This window comes from Phodopus roborovskii, unplaced genomic scaffold (genome assembly GCF_943737965.1).
Source record: "Phodopus roborovskii unplaced genomic scaffold, PHOROB, whole genome shotgun sequence".
In the NCBI taxonomy this organism is placed as follows: Eukaryota; Metazoa; Chordata; class Mammalia; order Rodentia; family Cricetidae; genus Phodopus; species Phodopus roborovskii.
Window position 1 is genome coordinate 27,174,271 of NW_026126434.1, and position 16,820 is coordinate 27,191,090.

General features: G+C 47.4%; 1 protein-coding gene across 5 annotated transcripts in view; it reads right to left on the reverse strand.

Moving 5' to 3' along the window:
* Positions 1 to 9,004: 9,004 nt before the first annotated feature.
* Positions 9,005 to 16,820, reverse strand: part of Mapk14 (mitogen-activated protein kinase 14) — a 56,538-nt gene continuing 48,722 nt past the window's right edge. For all 5 annotated transcript variants that reach the window (XM_051187122.1, XM_051187120.1, XM_051187119.1 and 2 more), the window contains 3 exons: positions 16,409 to 16,487; positions 12,407 to 12,580; positions 9,005 to 11,291 (listed from right to left, as the gene is read on the reverse strand). In XM_051187122.1, the coding sequence (XP_051043079.1) occupies positions 11,224 to 11,291; positions 12,407 to 12,580; positions 16,409 to 16,487 (321 nt within the window). In that variant the 3' untranslated portion in view covers positions 9,005 to 11,223. The remainder of the gene's footprint in view (positions 11,292 to 12,406; positions 12,581 to 16,408; positions 16,488 to 16,820) is intronic.

Here is a 16,820-nt window from a genome sequence, read left to right on the forward strand (position 1 = left end):
GGTCAAAGAGACCAAGCAGGCTTAACCTGGCAGCTGTGACCCTGACTGCAGCTCTGAAATCATGTACTTGAATATGTGTGTGTGTGTGAGAGAGAGTATAAATATATATATATATATGTGAATATACATGTATATGTGTGTGTGTGTGTGCGTGCGCGCGCTTAACAAACATTAACAGAGCAGTATTAACATGTATTAATTAACTGCCAAAATTGTCCCAGGAAGCTTCTCCCGTCTGTGGGGAGCAGTTAACGCAGAGACTGGTCAAAGTGCCAAGAGTGACTGTTGAGTGCTCAGCCCTAAACTGGGCATCTACACCAACCACCCCCCCTCCCAAGGCTCGGGATCGTGGAGGGCAGGAGAGGAAGTGCCAAGAAATGCTGTCCTCTGGACAGCACATGACGGTTGCAGCTCATGAGCACAGCAGCTACGGCTGCCTGCACACTATGAACCCAGCGAGATGGGCCAACATTCCAGCATGCAGCACTGACTGGATTCAACAGGTTACAAAAACATATGGAGAGGGCGTGGAGGCGGAGGGGGACATGTTGGGAGTAGGAAGGGAAGAAGAGAGACCTGGGGGGATACAACCAAGATACATTCTATGTACACACACACTTGCATGTCCACACATGGGTGTACAGATATAGGAAATTGTCAATGAGTAAAAGAAAGGTATTCTAGTTACAAAACATTCTAGAGGCTGGAGAGGTGAGTCATCAGTTGGGAGCACCTGCCACTCTTCCGGAGGACCCCAGGTTGGGTCCCAGCACCCATACAAGATAGTGCCTGTAACTCCATCAGATGCCTCTGGCCTCTTGTGACACCTGCGTATATCCTTCCCCAATACACCACAGATAGTTAGAAATAAAATAAATCTTTTAAAAAGTTTATTATGTGAGTATGTGTGTATGTGTGTGGGGAGGGGTGGGGTGCCCACAAAGGAGCATGCTGGGTCACCCAGAGTTGGAGTTATAGGCAGTTGTGGGCCACCTAATGTGGGTGCTCAGAACTGAACTCAGAAGTCCCCCGGTGGAGGTGCACACCTTTCATCCCAGCATTCTGAGAAGAAGCAGAAGATCTCTGATCTGGAGACCTGCCTGGTCTACAGAGTGAGTTCCAGGACAGCCAGGGCCACATAGAGAAACCCTGCCTGGGAAAAGTAAAAACAAGAAAGAATTGAACTTGAGTCCTCAGGAAGAGCTAGTAACCACACAGGGTCAGTGTTCGGACAGGGTCCAGCCCAGTCATCCTTGCCCACAGGTCCCTCCCTGTGACCCTGCTTAGCCATGCTTGGGAAGGGCCACCTTGCCCCCCTTTGGGAATCCAAAAGTAGCTCTCTTGACTTCATCCAGCCCTGCACTCACTTTCCATAAAAAGTCCCATGTGGCTTCACAATCATGGGCCCCCTTTCATCACTATTCATCTCTCATGACTGCACCCTTTTCCCCCGGGGACAGCCAGTGCTGGGGCTGGGAGGCAGCTCTGGGCTAGAGGAGTGGAGGCACAGTGTATGTCACTGGCTGTGGTGAAAACACCTCACCTCGCCAGCTCCACCAGATCAGGTCCTGGATGTAAGAAAGAAAAGCAACGAGAGAATCTGCAAGAAGGCTCAGCAGATAAAGGCACTTGCCACCAAGCCTGGCAACCTGAGTCTATTCCCCAGGGCCCACAAGAAAGGAAAGAACTGACTGTCCCCACCCCACACACACAACACACACACTTCTCCCACCTACTCACATACACAAAAGCATGTACAACATATACACTTCCCCCACCCACCCCACATACCACACACACTCCTTCCCCCCCAAGCCCCCCACCTCTGCTACTAAATATATGTATTTTTAGAGAAGCACTTTAGAAGAGACAGAAAGAACATCTCATAGCAGGCAAGGTGGCACATGCCTGCCGTCTCAGCAAGCAGAAGATGGAGACAGGAGAACCAGGATGTCCAGGGCCAGCCTGGGCTACACAGTGAGTTTGAGACAGGTGGGGCAAGCAAGTACATCTCAAAAATAAGCTTGCTCAGTGGTTAACACACCCAAGCATGTGGCTGCACTTGAGATCTCCAGAACTCACATGGCATTCCGACATGGCAGCCTGTATTCCAGAAGGTGGAGAATCTCCAGAGTAAACTGGCTGGGGTGGTGTGTGTGTGTGTGTGTGTGTGTGTGAGTGGATGGGGGGGCGGATTAGCCAGAGCAGCATTTGGTTGAGAGCCTTCCTCAATCCTAACAATAAGAGGCAAGTTGGGTTATGGATGAGTCCTGATACAGGACATAAGCCTTGGACATCCACCTGCAGACACCCCCATACTCCCGGTACCCCCACACAAACAACACATACATATGCATGTGAAAATGAGAAAGGAAAATGAATAGCATCTTGATTGACAGGGAATAGTCCCTCCTGTTACAATAAAAGCTTTCCCTCAGCCCCTGGCATCCATATACCAGGAATGTTATGGTGGAAATTCCACCCAAGCCCCCTCCCCATCTCCCTCTAAACCCTGCTGCATCTCAGAAAGACCCACAAATGATGACCCCTCCCCCAGAGATGCTCAAGACCACTCCCACAGGGTATGTAAACTGTTCCCCAGAGAACAGACTCCTTTCCCATCTCCTCTCTGGGGGGGTGGGGGTGGGCTGGAAGGCTATCATGGAGTGCTGTATCCATTAAACTCAGGCTTTTTCTAATTCAGTTTGCTTTGGTCTGATTTGGATTGCTGTGTCAGCGGAGAGGCTTATCTGGGTGTAGAAACCACCTCCCTCCTAGCATAACCTGTCATTCCCTGTCGCAACCAGAGGCCACCTCACCTAACTCTGGGCCCCTGGGAGGAGGCTCCAGAGCAGCCTGGCTCAGTGTGAAGAGCAGTCTGGTGTGATTAATGGCTTGCCAGATGATACCCACCCTGCACCTCCCAGATGCCTCAAGGCAAGTTCCCACCTTCATCCATCCTTAGTGAGGAGCTTCTGCCTTTCGGGCCCTGGCTTCCTGAGCACCCACTCCCTCCACCCCCAACCCCTTCTTACTCAACCTGGAGCACCTCCTTACACGGTCACCACTTCTGGGTGTTTGCTCCTGTCCGACTTCCTTTGCTTTGCTAAGGCCATGACACCTCTAGCTCCCCCAGTCTGGCTCAACAGCCAGAGTCTGCTAGAGTCCCTAGAGCCTACACACACAGCTTCTCCCCTCCCCCCACTCCTGGAAGATTTAGGGCACAGCAGACCCAGACTTAAAAAATAATCTGTTAAAACAAGAAAATAAATAAATAAAAAAAAACTTTTAAGAAAAGTATCTGTGATCTGTGAGTTGTTGGTTTTTTTTTTTTTTTTTTTTTTTTTTTTTTTTTTTTGAGACAGGAGGTGTAACAGCTCTGATTGTCCTGGAACTTGCTTTGTAGACCAAGTTGGCCTCAAACTCACAGAGCTGCACCTGTCTCTGCCTCCCTGGTGCTGGGAATGAAGGTGTGTGCCACCGCCAAATGGCTTGATCTGTCCCTAACTACTTAGCAATAAGTAAAGAAGCTTTGTGTTGTTTACTCAGAGATGTGGGGACAAGTGTAGTACACTTGTCCTCAAGAAAACAGAAGAGGCAAGTAAATAGTGATATGCTGTATTTCAGGGGGCCTTGAGGACAACCTGCAGGAAGTTTGCTCCTTCCTTCCATCCTGTGGGTCCCAGGGATTGAACTCAGGTCCTCAGGCTTAGCAGCAAGCACCTTTACCTACTGAACCATCTTTCTGGCCCTTACCTCCATGTCCAATTACTGGCTCCTCAGCCTGGACACCACTGTATGTTGAGTTAGGTGACCCCTCGGCAGGAGGGACTGCCTTCGAACTGCGGGATATTTAACTTATTCCCGGGATATTTAACTTATTCCCTGGCTTCTCCCCTTTCCCCATATGCAAGGATTGTGTCAAATCCAAAGAGTTTTCAGATGCTGCCAATAGTCTCTGGTTCATCTTAGGTAACATGGAGCAAAAAAAGGCAAAATCCTTTGAGTTACTATGATTTATGTGTGTGTGAGATCAGAGGACAAACTTTTGGGAGTTGGTTCTCTCCTTCCACCTTGTAGGTTCTTCTGGGGAATCAAACTCAGGTTGTCAGTCTTGGCAGCAAGTCCCCTTACCCACTGAGCCATTTCACCAGCCCTGATACATTCTCTGTGTGTATTTCAGATAATGTCTCTACACGTTGCCTAGGCTAGCCCTGAACATCTGATCCTCCTGCCTCAGCCTCCCAACGCTAGTGTTCCAGCATGTGACCTTGCGCTCCACTGGCCACAGCGCGTTTGTTTTCTTGGCTATGAAATAATTCTGTCTGAACACACAGCTGTTGTTTCCTGCTCTGGTGTCCATTGTCACCTTTCTCTACAGGTGATGCTGTCTGTCAGTACCAGAGCAGTCACACTGGAAGAGGATGACAGGTTTGGCTCCTGGAGGCAACCAGCCTCACCAAATCCTGCAGTTTCATCCTCTACTAATCCATTAACCTGGTGGTTTCTGGGTTTCAGTTCCTTCTCCATTTACGTTTTCCCTCTGTCTGGAAATGACTGTAGCTCCCAGGGCGGAAGCAGCTACTACTCAGTCATTCTGACATCATAACATCACCCATTTATGATCCCAACTACCTTTTTTTAAAATTACGTTTAGTTGTTTATTCTGTGGTGTGGTGTGCACGAGAGCCACAGCACGTGTGCACGAGTCTAAGGGCAGCTTTTCAAGAGCCAGTTCTCTCCTTCCATCCTGTGAGTCCCAGGAATCAAACTCAGGTCTTCAGCCTTGGAGGCAAGTACTTTTACCTGTTGAGCCATCTCAGCAGCCCTTACAGTTTTGGGTGGGGAGTTGCTTGCCTGTTTGGTTGGTTTTGTTTTTTGAGATAGGGTTTCTGTGAAACCCTGGCTGTCCTGGAACTCGCTCTGTAGATCAGGCTAGCCTCTCACTCAGAGATTCACTTGCCTCTGCCTCCTGAATGCTGGGATTAAAGGTGTGTACCATTGACTTACCTTGCTTTTTTGAGCCTGGATCTCTCAGTGGATCTTGGGACTTGTCCCCAAAGCTACAGTTTCAAGCGCAGTCAACACTTTTTTACATGAGAGCTGGGGATCAAACTCAAGTATTTGTGTGACACCCCCTAGACTTTGAATCTTAATTAATTTGTTTATTAATTTCTTATTCTGGTTTGATGCACAGAGTCTCATCGCATTATGTAGCTCTGGCTAGCCTAGAACTTGCTACATAGACTAGGCTGGACTAAAACTCACAGGGATCTAAGGCTGGAGAGATGTCTTAAGGGTTGTGGCTGATCTCTTCCAGAGGTTCCAAGTTCAATTCCCAGCACCCACATGGTGGCTCACACCCATCTGTAATGAGATTTGGTGCCTGTATTTGGCATGCAGGCAAACATACAGGCAGAAAACCATGCATAATAAATAAATAAATAAATAAATAAATAAATAAATAAATCTTTAAGAAAAAACTTACAGAGATCTGCCTGCCTCTCTGCCTCCCAAATGTTGAGACTAAAAGCGTGTGCCACCATGCCCAGCTAAGAAATTATTTTTAAATGGATGCTGGAGGTTGGGTGGTAGTAGGAAACACACCCAAAATGATAGACTGAAGAGATACTTATCTGTTAAGAGCACTGACTGTTACAGAAGATCCAAGTTTGATTCTTGGAACCTATATCAGGCAGCTTGCAACTGCCTGTAATCCCAGCTTCAGGGATCCAACACTTGCTTCTGACTTCCTTGGGTACCCACCCACTCATGTGACAATCCCTCCACAGAGACACATACATGCATACACACATACATAAAAATGGTAAAAAAACATACACATATATTTTTGACAGGGTTTCTCTGTGTTACCCTGTAGATTCACTCTGTAGACAAGGCTGGCCTTGAACTCAAGAGATCTGCCTGTCTTTGCCTCCAAAGTGCTAGGAATAAAGGTGTGCACTAGCACACCTGGCTTAATAAAAATACATTTTTAGAAACCAGGAGAAGTCATATGGCAGTTCTCTGTATCAGTAATCTCCAACAAGCCACAGAAACCCAGGGACCAAGCAGGGATGGCCAGAGCCTGGAAAGCGGTGGTCTCTGAGAGCAGGATGGGTTATGAGTGGACCAAGTCCCCCCATGCCCATCCTGCATCTGTAGGTGGGGACACTACCCACACAGTGCTGTCACAGCATTATCAGACAGTCATTGGGTGACAAGTCTTCCATGGAGGCTCCATCATGCCTGAGCAATAGCCCAGAGGAAGTGGGTCTTGGTATCACCCTGCAGATGATCACCAGACTCCACAGTGGGAAAGGCAGAGCCAGCTCAGCAGGTCCAGGGAACACCCAGGACACACAGTGAGTCAGGGAGCTATCCAAAGGTGCATTTAGCCTGGAAATGACCTCCAGCAATGGGCACTGGGAGGCTCTGCAGGGGCCACCAGGTAGGTGGTAGCCATTGCACACAATTGCCTTCTCCCACATCCAAGTGGGCATCACAGTAGGGGGTGAGATTTGAAGTGAAATATGACTTTTTCAAAGACTTAGAGGTATGTGTACATGTGTGAATCTGTGTGTGGGTATGTACACAGGAGTACAGAGGCCCTTCGATACCAGAGGCCAGTGGCACTGGATCACCTGGAGCTGGAGTACAGGCAGTTGTGAGCCACCTAGCATGAGTGTTGGTGATCAAATTTGGGTCCTTTGTCTCCAGAGTGCTGGCACTAAAGGCGTGTGCCACCACACACCTCCACCCCCAGTCCCCCCAAGCTTTAATTTCATTTTAAAATTTTATTTAAAACAGAAGTTGGTTGTGGTGGCTCAAGCCTTTAGTCAAAACATTTGGGAGGCAGATCTCTGTGAGTTCCAGGCCAGCCTGGTCTACAGAGTAAGTTCCAGGACAGCCAGGGCTACACAGAGAAATCCTGTCTTGACAACACCCCCCTTCCCCCCCCAAAAAAAAGGGAGTGGTAGGGGGTCCTTACGTGACTGACAGAAATCCTCTGGTCTCCAGGCCTCTCTCCACACTCAGAGCGGTCTCAGCAGCAGTCCAGTCTTAGCTCAGGATGCTGATACAACCCTAGGTGTTTACGCACACTGGGCATGCTGGGAACCACTTCATCTTGCTAGTCATTTGAATGTTAGCAACTGCTCTGTCCAGGTCGAGGCTGAGGTGAACTTTAAACCCAGGTCCTTGGCTGTGAAACCAGTTGTCCAGTGTGCTACACTAAAGGTCCTGTGGAGAAAACTGTGGAGACAAACTCACTTAATGACTGGACTTCCTGTCCATGGCTGATGGCTTTTGCTTCTGAACTGACTCAGTCCCGTCCATTCCACCTCCATGGTTTACTTTTGGGAAATGTCCTTCATCTGTGGGCAGGTTAGCTGTCGTCAACAAACTAGGGTGACCCATGAAGGAGGAGCCTCAGCTGATCAGTGGCCTCCATGAAACTGGGTTACATCTGAAGGGCGTTTTCTTGATTGGTGGGTGATGTGGGAAGGCCTAGCTCCTGTGGGCGGGGCCACCCTGGGTAGGTGGTCCTGGCTTATACTTGAAAGCAGTTTGAGTGAGCCATGGAAAGCAAGCCAGTAACCAGCATTTCTGCATTGCCTCCCCTTCAGTTGTGCCTCCAGATTCTCTTGATCTCCTTCCGTGGTGGGCTGTATTTGTAACCATCAAGACAGACAAGCCCTTTCCTCCCCCAAGTTACTTTTGTTTGTCACAGCAACATAGAAATAACTAATACAGTTTGGTACCAAACATACTTTATTCTTTTATTGAAGAGAAGTGACTAAAAGATTAATTTTATGAGTATTCAGGTTTTGCTTGTGTATATCTTAGAGTGTATGTCTTTATACCATGTTCATGCAATGTGGGCAGAGGCCAGAAGAGGGCTTCATATCCCCTAGAACTGGAGTTCAGACAGCTGTGTGCTGTCATGTGTGTGAGCACTGGGGTCACAGGTGTCAAGCATGCCTCAGGACTTCCTTCTGAAATACTTGACTCTTTTTAAGACATGTGAATCTTTAAAAGCACCATTTATTTTATTTTGTTTTCCCCAAGACAGGGTCTCACTATGCAGCTCTGACCATCCTGAAACTCACTGTATAGGCCAGGCTGGCCTCGAATTCAGAGGTCTGCCTGCCTGCCTCTGCCTCACAAGTGCCCTCACAAGTGCTGGAACTACCACTGCCCAGCTATTTTTTTTAATTATTATTTTAAATAATTTATTTAACTTTATGTGCATTGGTGTGAAGACGTCAATCCCCTAGAACTGTGGTTACAGACAGTTGTGTCATGTGGGTGCTGGGAATTGAACTCTGATCCTCTGGAAGAGCAGCCAGTGCTCTTAACCAGAGCCATCTCTCCAGCCTGCTGTACTGGCTCGTTTTGTGTGTTAGTTTTCAGTTTGACACAAGCTAGAGTTATTAGAGAGGAAAGAGCCTCAGTTGAGGAAATGCCTCTATGAGACCCATCTGTAAGGTCTTTTCTTTATTAGTGATCAATGGGAGAGGGCCCAGCTCATGGTGGGTGGTCCTGGGTTCTATAAGAAAGGAGGCTGAGCTGGGCAGTGGTTGCACATGCCTTTAGTCCCAGCACTTGGGAAGCAGAGACATGCAGATCTCTGTGAGTTCAAGGCCAGCCACAGGGGACATGTAACAAACTGTGGATAGTCTCTGATCAAACTTTATTTTTGGACACTGGAATTCAAACTGTGCATCAGTTTGTGCATGCTACAAAAAATACTCTTTGGACCCTTTTAATCATTTGAAAATGTGAAAACCATTCATTAAAGACTGTATAAAAACAGGTATTTGTTGACCAACCCCAGGCCATTCTTACTATCCTGTTTTGTTCCCCATGTGTTTACTCACTACAGTATAGATCTGACTCTACAAGTACAACTAAACAGCTTTATAAAGGGTCTGCCAGAAATGTATGCCAGGACATGCTGAAAAAGACAGCAACGAAGAGGAACAGAACTTGAGAAACCAACTGAATTTGAAAAATAGGTTTTATTTTAACCAGTGGTATTGTCTGACATCCTATGGCATATGGGACTACAGCCAAGTTCATGAATACAAACAAAACAGCAGTTCCCTCATTCCCTTGTCTTTTGATAGAGAAACTGGGAGATGGCAGCATTTCACTGTGGATGCTGGGAGCTCTTCTGTCAGCTCCAGAGAGTCCAGGCCCTGGAGCAGGGCCTCTTAACACAGCATGGTCACATGTGCAAAGACAACGTCAATAAAATAATCCAAGCAGAATTCTGTCGGAAATCAGATTTGCCTTCATAACCAGACATGGCCACTAGAATGCATCTTGTGGGGGTGGTAAAGGGCTAAACTGCATCCTGAGGTGGCAATGGTTGGCCAACCTGCATCCTTCTTGGCTCCCTATGAATCAGGGTCCTACCCTTCCCGCCCGGAGCATGCATGCCCTGCACGGATAGAGAATGGGGACACCTTGACCTAAATACGAGACCTGTCACGGCCAACACTGGAATTGGCTTTTCATTTTCTTACTACACAAAAGGCTTAAATATATGGGTCCTTATAGCACAAAGTGCCTGAAATTCAGAAAATTATGCAAACAGTTCTTCACCCCTGAGGATTTCATCTTTAAAAAGGTGAAAATACAAAACATTAAAATAATTTGCCCTTTCTCCCCATCAGAAGGAATCACATTCTCTAAGGATTCCCACAACATACAAAATTCCAAGACAAAATTGATTTCTCCCCAAATCAACACCAAGACGGAGAACCAGTCAGTGTCAAGCTGCCGGGAGGACCCTTCTGAGCAAAGGCGCCGCTGGTGCCTGGTTTTTTTCTTAATAACCCTATTTTGAGAAAGACAGTGGAGGGAGTCCTGCCTCACGAGCCTTTGTTCCTCACTTTGGTTCAGCATTCCTTAGCTGGTTACTACAAGTGAGGGGAGCATGATTTCCAGAGCTGGGACATTCTTAGGAGAGGCCTCTTCCCTATGAATTGATGACAGTCAGATGGCAAAAGTTCAGGCGCTCTGTCCACCCTGTTTCTCCTTGCATCACAAGCACCTGGAGAATCAGCTGTGTTCAACACAAAGTAACGCTGGAGTGAGGAGGCAGTAGCGTGCCCAAGGCATCGGCTGAGGCAACTCGGACTGGAACTGCCAGGAAGTCCCCACACACCTGGTAGTCCCAGGACTTCCGGAAGAGGACAGACAAGGGGCTGTGGAAGCTCCAAGAGCATGCAAACACACCCGCACTCTGTCGGATGTGAAGAGCACATAGGAAGCGGCTGATGGCAATAACTTGTGCCTGCCACTGGGGACCTCTGCACTGAGGTGAAGGGTAAGCATAGATTCCGCTTGCTCCTGGGAGAGGGAAGGCGGACAGACAGACATACACACACACACACACACACACACACACACACACACACTCACACACACACACACACACACGGCTACGGCTTCCCTGAAGGCTGCAGGGTGGCCACGCATACACACATGCATGCATGTACACTCTTTATATGCGTGCGCGCACACACAGCCTCTCTGAAGGCTACCTTGTTTCTTCCAGCTCAACCCCAGCTACTCATCAGCTCTGTGCATTCATCTGGCTCAGAACATCGGCAGCTGTGGTTCTCTAGCTACCTATGCGTCCTTCTCCGTTTAAGGCACAAACAGACTGACGGCTTTGAACACACCTGTCAGGCTCTGAGGACCATCAAAAGCAAGCCAATCATAGGCTAGAGCTCAGGAGCCAGTTGGTCCTCTTCAGCTGTATGCATGGCAGGGGGATGGACTCTGTACCACTGTGGTGTGTGGTAAAGGCAGTGCCACGGGAGAAGCCAGAGTGGCAAAAGTATAACTAGGAACAGGGATATCTTAAAATTTCTTACTCTGCACTTCATATATCCCTAATGACAGCAGTTCCCATCTGCCTGCCCAGACTCTGAGAAGTGGGCAGAGGCTGCCATGGAGCATTCAGCATGAACTCACTTCAGCCACACAGACAGACAGACAGAAACACACACACACACTCTCTCTCTCTCTCTCTCTCTCTCTCTGTCACACACACACACACACACACACACACACTGCACACACGTGCACCCCTTTCCACCATGAAGGAATCTTTCAACAAGAGGCACTTGAATGATATTTGGAGAGTTCCCATGAAAAGGCTTCCCCTCACAGTGAAGTGGGATCGACACAGAAGAAACCAGGTGTTCAGGATTCCATTTCTTCTTGGTCAAGGGGTGGTGGCACAAAGCTGATGACTTCATCGTAGGTCAGGCCTATGACAGGGAAAGAAGGGTGAGGTGTGAGAGTTGAGACTGCTGTGTTTGCCTGTAGACACTGTCACTGCCCATGAGGTGTGGCATTGCGCACCACAGCGGAAGACAGTCCTGGCTCTGGGGTCTACCTGAACAGCCTACCTTGTGATTTATGAAGGAATCTGACATTGGACATGGGAGATGTGACTCTATTCTGGGCAGCCCCTAACAAGACCAAAGGCAAGCTTTAAAAACTTACCCTAGTTTTCTCAATCGGGAAACTGAAAACACACAGAACCCTACTTTTTCCTAAGAGATGCTGTAAATGCACCTCGCCCCCAGCCTCAAAATTTTTATGTCAATGTGAAGAGCTGTGCACTGTGAGTGTGCATCTATACACAACATCAGGGAACACATGCACCAAAGACCCTAGATATAAGTTTAGTGAGCTGGCAGTAACTGTTCACAAGGGCTTTACTGAGACAGACTCATATAGCCCAGGCTGGCCTCAAGCTACCTATGTGCCTGTGAACATTAAACTGTTATCCACTTCCAGAGTGCTGGCCCATAGATGTGCTTACAACACTAGGTTGCCATTGATGAGTATTTTCCCCAAGACTTCTGATTAGTAACAATCAACCAGAAAAGATCCTTCCCCCAACTCCCCAAGACAGTTCTCTTGGAACTCATTCTGTAGACCAGGATGGCCTCGAACACACTAAGATCCACCTGCCTCTGCCTCTGCCTCTGCCTCCCAAGTGCTGGCATTAAAGGCATGCACCACCACAGCTTAGCCTAGAAAATATTTTTAAAAATAAGTTCTTGAGCTGGACTTGTGGTTCATTGGTAGACCACTTGTGTTTCATGTGAGGCCTTAGGTCCAATAAGCTGGGTATGGTGGCACCTACCTTTTAGCACTTGGGAGGCAGAGGCGGAGGCAAGAGGCAGAGGCAGAGACAGGCAGATCTCTGTGATTTCAAGGCCAGCCTGGTCTACAGTTCTAGTTCCAAGACAATCAGGGCTACACAGAAAAAAGCCCTGGCTCAAAAAACAAACATACATCAAACAGAGCAACTAAACAGGAACAGACTGAAACCAAGCTCCATAGACCCATCCTGGCCCACCGCTGGACTTACTTTTCCACTCATCTATAAGGAGGTCCCTGCTTTCAAAAGACTGGTCGTAAGGGTCGGCCACAGGCTCATCATCAGGGTCATGATACTGAGCAAAGTAGGCATGTGCAAGGGCTTGGGCCGCTGTGATTCTCTTATCTGAGTCCAAAACGAGCATCTTCTCCAGCAGGTCCACAGCTGTCACACAAGAAGAAAAAACATCAGTGCCACCACCATGTAAGTTTCAAGCTCCTTTCATAGCCAAACAAAGAATCCTTTCAGGTGTCTGCTCTTGCAGGCAACCCCTTTCCTATGTGTACATGTATGAATGTAGCTGGCACATTTGAAGAACATTACTGGGCTGGGCAGGTAGAGAGTACTTCCCTAAACATTCTTGAGGTCCTGGGTTTGAAACCCAGAACAATAAACAACACCAAAAAATTAAAAACAAACAAACAAAATGTGGGCAGGGCAAAGTGGTGTACACCTTCAATCCTAGCACTCGGAAGGCAGAGACAGGGGGATCTTGGTGAGTTTTAGGTTAGCCTGGTCTACATAGCGAGTTCCAGGACAGCCAAGGCTACATGGTGAGACACTATGTCAAAAAACAACAAAACAAAACAAAAAAACTCCAAATGAACAAAAACCAAAACAAAATCTACTCTCTGAAGCCAGACTCTGAACAAACTTTTCTCCAGCACCACACTGTGACGACTGAATCAACTGTACTGAATGGAGACCTATGGCAAAAGCAATGGAGGTCCATGGCTATGACAATCTACGAGGCAGGCAGTTTGTTTGACTGAAGGCTTCTGCCTCTCCCTATACTACACAACTTATGTTAGTATTATACATTAACATAATATAAATAAATATTCATCCAGAATGTCAAACAATTAGCAAATTGAAGGCATCTGAGAGGGTTCCATAAGGTTCTTAGTAAGGATACCCATGCCCTATGCAGGGGCACCAGTCCACATCTGAAATATTTTTTCTATTATTTCTGTGTGATCTTAAGTTGTTTTAAGATTATTGAGAGGACACTTTATACCCCAAATACTTCAGCACAAAGACATTGTCCTGCATGACCAGAATTCTGTCTTTAACTCCAAACCTGTTTGTGGTAAAATGTCTCCAATTATATCACAGTTGTCTCCTACAACATATTTGGTTCAAACCAGAACTCACTTATGGGGCTCTCTCTCTAGCTTTTCTAAAACCTTGACCTCCGACTTGCTATGTGGCCCAGGATGGTCTTGAACTCATCTTGCTCCACACTGGGATACAGACACACTGCATCACCAGCCTTCCTTCTTCCTGACTTTCCTCTGACGACACTCCAGATGTACTGCAGACAGCCACCATCATAGGCTTCCACAGCTTCTCTGTGCTCTGATGTACCCGCCCTTCCAGAATAAGATCTAGATCAAGTCAGGCACGCTGGTAATGAACACTGAACTGGTGGGGCACAATAGCCACCTGCTCCACTGCTAGTGGAGCTAAAGGTGACTGGCACCTTGAGATCTTCCCCTCGCTCTCCAAGTGAGTAATTTGAGGGAATATTTTGGCTCCTGGTATCAGTTACTTTCAATAATGTTTTAGCATTACTGATTTTTTTTTTTCTTCCCAGAGCAATGGCCTCATTAGATCCTGAGGAACAGAGAGCTGTCTAACTATGAGGAGGAGGATGTTCTGCTTGGCAATGCCACCCTGAACAGTTATCAATGAGACAGAGGTTTCCCTGACCCCACAGGTTCTTCCTCTTTAGTTCTATGTGCATTGCAGTGCATGCCTGCTGGCTGAGGAGCCCAGAAAAGGCCACTGAGTCCCCTGGAAGAGTCATGTCTCCAGCCCCAGATAATTTCTTCACAGTGGAAGGCTGTGGGTGCTGAGGAGGAAGATAGCTTCCCGAAGAGATGACGTCCCTCTGCTTATCAGAGTGTTCATGCATCTTGCAGCCTGAACTCCAGAGTCAGCCACAGAAACACAGGCTTTGAGAGAATGAAGAAACAGCAACTATGCATATCTTGGCTCAGATTCTTAAGTTTACACTTTACATTTTAAAGAAGGGCTGGGATGTAGCTCGTAAAGTGCTTGCCAAGTGTACAGAAGGCTTTTGATTCCAAACCTAGCAGTACACACACTGGGCATGGTGGTGCACACCTGTAATCCTAGCACTTGGGGGTTGGGAGCAGAGGATCAGAAGACGGGCCACATGACCCTGTCTTCAACAACACTGAAGCGCTGCGTGAATTGCCTGGACATATTCTTCTCATTTTCAACTACAAATCTGATTCCATACCGAACACAAATGGGTGGGTGCCTGCCACCATACAGCAAAAAGTTATACATCCTTAGAACCATGCACTTAGATGAGAACAAGGTCAGAAGCAAGAAAAATGCATCTCAAGGATCTCAACAGACATGGACACTAAGATCAAAGGGCAAGAAGCTCTCAGGTGTTCTGAGAACAGCAGTGATGGGAAGCCAGTGACTGACAACAGGGCTGTTAATATATCGCTGGCATATGGTTCAGCTAGCAAGATAAAGACGGCTAGCAATGGGTCACAGAGAGTGTTCCCTTTGCCATCAGCACTTGGCAATGGGCTTTGAGGTGCATCTGGATATGAGCTGACTGTGCTAAGCACCAGATTTTACTCCTCAGCAGTCTGGACTGACTTCTGGGAGGTGGTTCTTCTCATTGCTTAAATGGGGACACATATCAGGACATGTCTGACTTCAATCAAAGGCTCTTCTGCTCTTCTTTTGAGGCAGATAAGAGGAAGTCAAACAGTAAGTAGGCACTGCAACATTTGAAATGTGGGGTGCTGGGGTGGCCTCATTCTCCACTCCCCTAATATCCTGGAGAGCCTATAGATCACACCTCACAGACCCCTGCCTGGATGCTGCAGCTCAAGCATGTCACAGAAGGCCCAGTGACAGCATGCCAGGAAGGCCACAGACCCAACCTAACCCCTCAGGACCCTGCACGCCCAAGGCCAGAGTGACATAGCTTAAGCTGGACTCAGTCCTCCAAGAGTGCGGGCACCTCTCCTGCTATAGGATCACCACAGCCACTTTTCTTTATTGTAGCTATGGATGGTATCCCAGCTTCTGGAGCCACTGCCATGGCCACCAGCTCTCCAAAGGTGACAACTAACTCTAGTGCATGGCTTCTGGAAGCCCCAGACCCACAGACTTGTGAGTGCAGTGATTTAAAAACAGCCCTACAGTAACATCTGCAGGAATGTGAAGAGCCGGAGCACGCCAGCTGCCACACCTTCTCACTCCCTTCCTACTACAGGGAGACTGGTCTGGCCCATCTACCCACTACACTGTCTCAGAATAAGGAACCAGAGCCTCAGCAAACTGTCCTAGGGTCATGGGAAGCCTGAGTTAGCCTAACTTGAGTTTCAGCTAAGGCAAAACACCTTTTTTTTTTTTTTTTTTTTTTTTTTTTTTAAAAAGACTTATTTTATGAGCATGTGTGTCTGAGAGGGTGCCAGATGGAACTGGAATTACAGACAGTTGTAAGCTGCCATGTGGGTGCTGTGAATTGAACCTGGGTCCTAACTGCTGAGCCATCTCTCCAGTCCCCTGGCAAAACACATTCTTAGCTATCATTGTCACTTCCGTTTGCTAGGGGATCCTAGAGATGATGGGACAAGAAGAAATATTCCCCAAAGTCTGAGATGACAAATTAATTCAGCAATGGTGGGTGAGCCTATCAGAGTAGAGGACCCAGTGCTGGGCTCCACCCAGCACTGGCTGGGTGGCTTGCCTGTAGGCCTCCTTCCTTCTTTCTCAGGCTCTCATAATTTCCTACTGTTTTCCGTTCTTTGCTGCCCTTGTCCTTTTCACCATATTCCATGACCATATACATATACAAGCCCACCATATGACTTTTGTTTAAATGTGACAGTACAGACTGTAACAGCTATATTTATGAAGACTCAAAAGATACTTAAAGAAGAACAAAACTTCAAATTCCCAATTTATGTCACAAAATGAATGTGATCAACTTACCCAGGGGGTTGGCACCAATAAACACATTTGCAAAGTTCATCTTCGGCATCTGGGCCAGGGACTGAATGTAGTTTCTTGCCTGTGAAAACAAGGACTTTTAGAATGACTGTTCAGTACTGTCATTGCTCACAGAGTGTCAGCAGGCCAGCGGCTGTGCTGAGGGCTGCCCCATTCCAATGTGGATCACTCTCTCAGATGCTAACGCCAGACTTACTCTTCCAGCCCCTCAATTCCTCTATTTGTGACCACTGACTAAAGTCTTGTTGTTTCCCCCAGTTCTGTTCATGTAGGTGAGACTGCTAACCAATCAAATATCCTTCCATTAGTTTTCCGATCACAAGGTCAGAAGTTTAAAAACAGAACCGAGACTTCTAAGAAGTGGTCTTTTCAAGTTTAAAGAGTAGTTGGCATT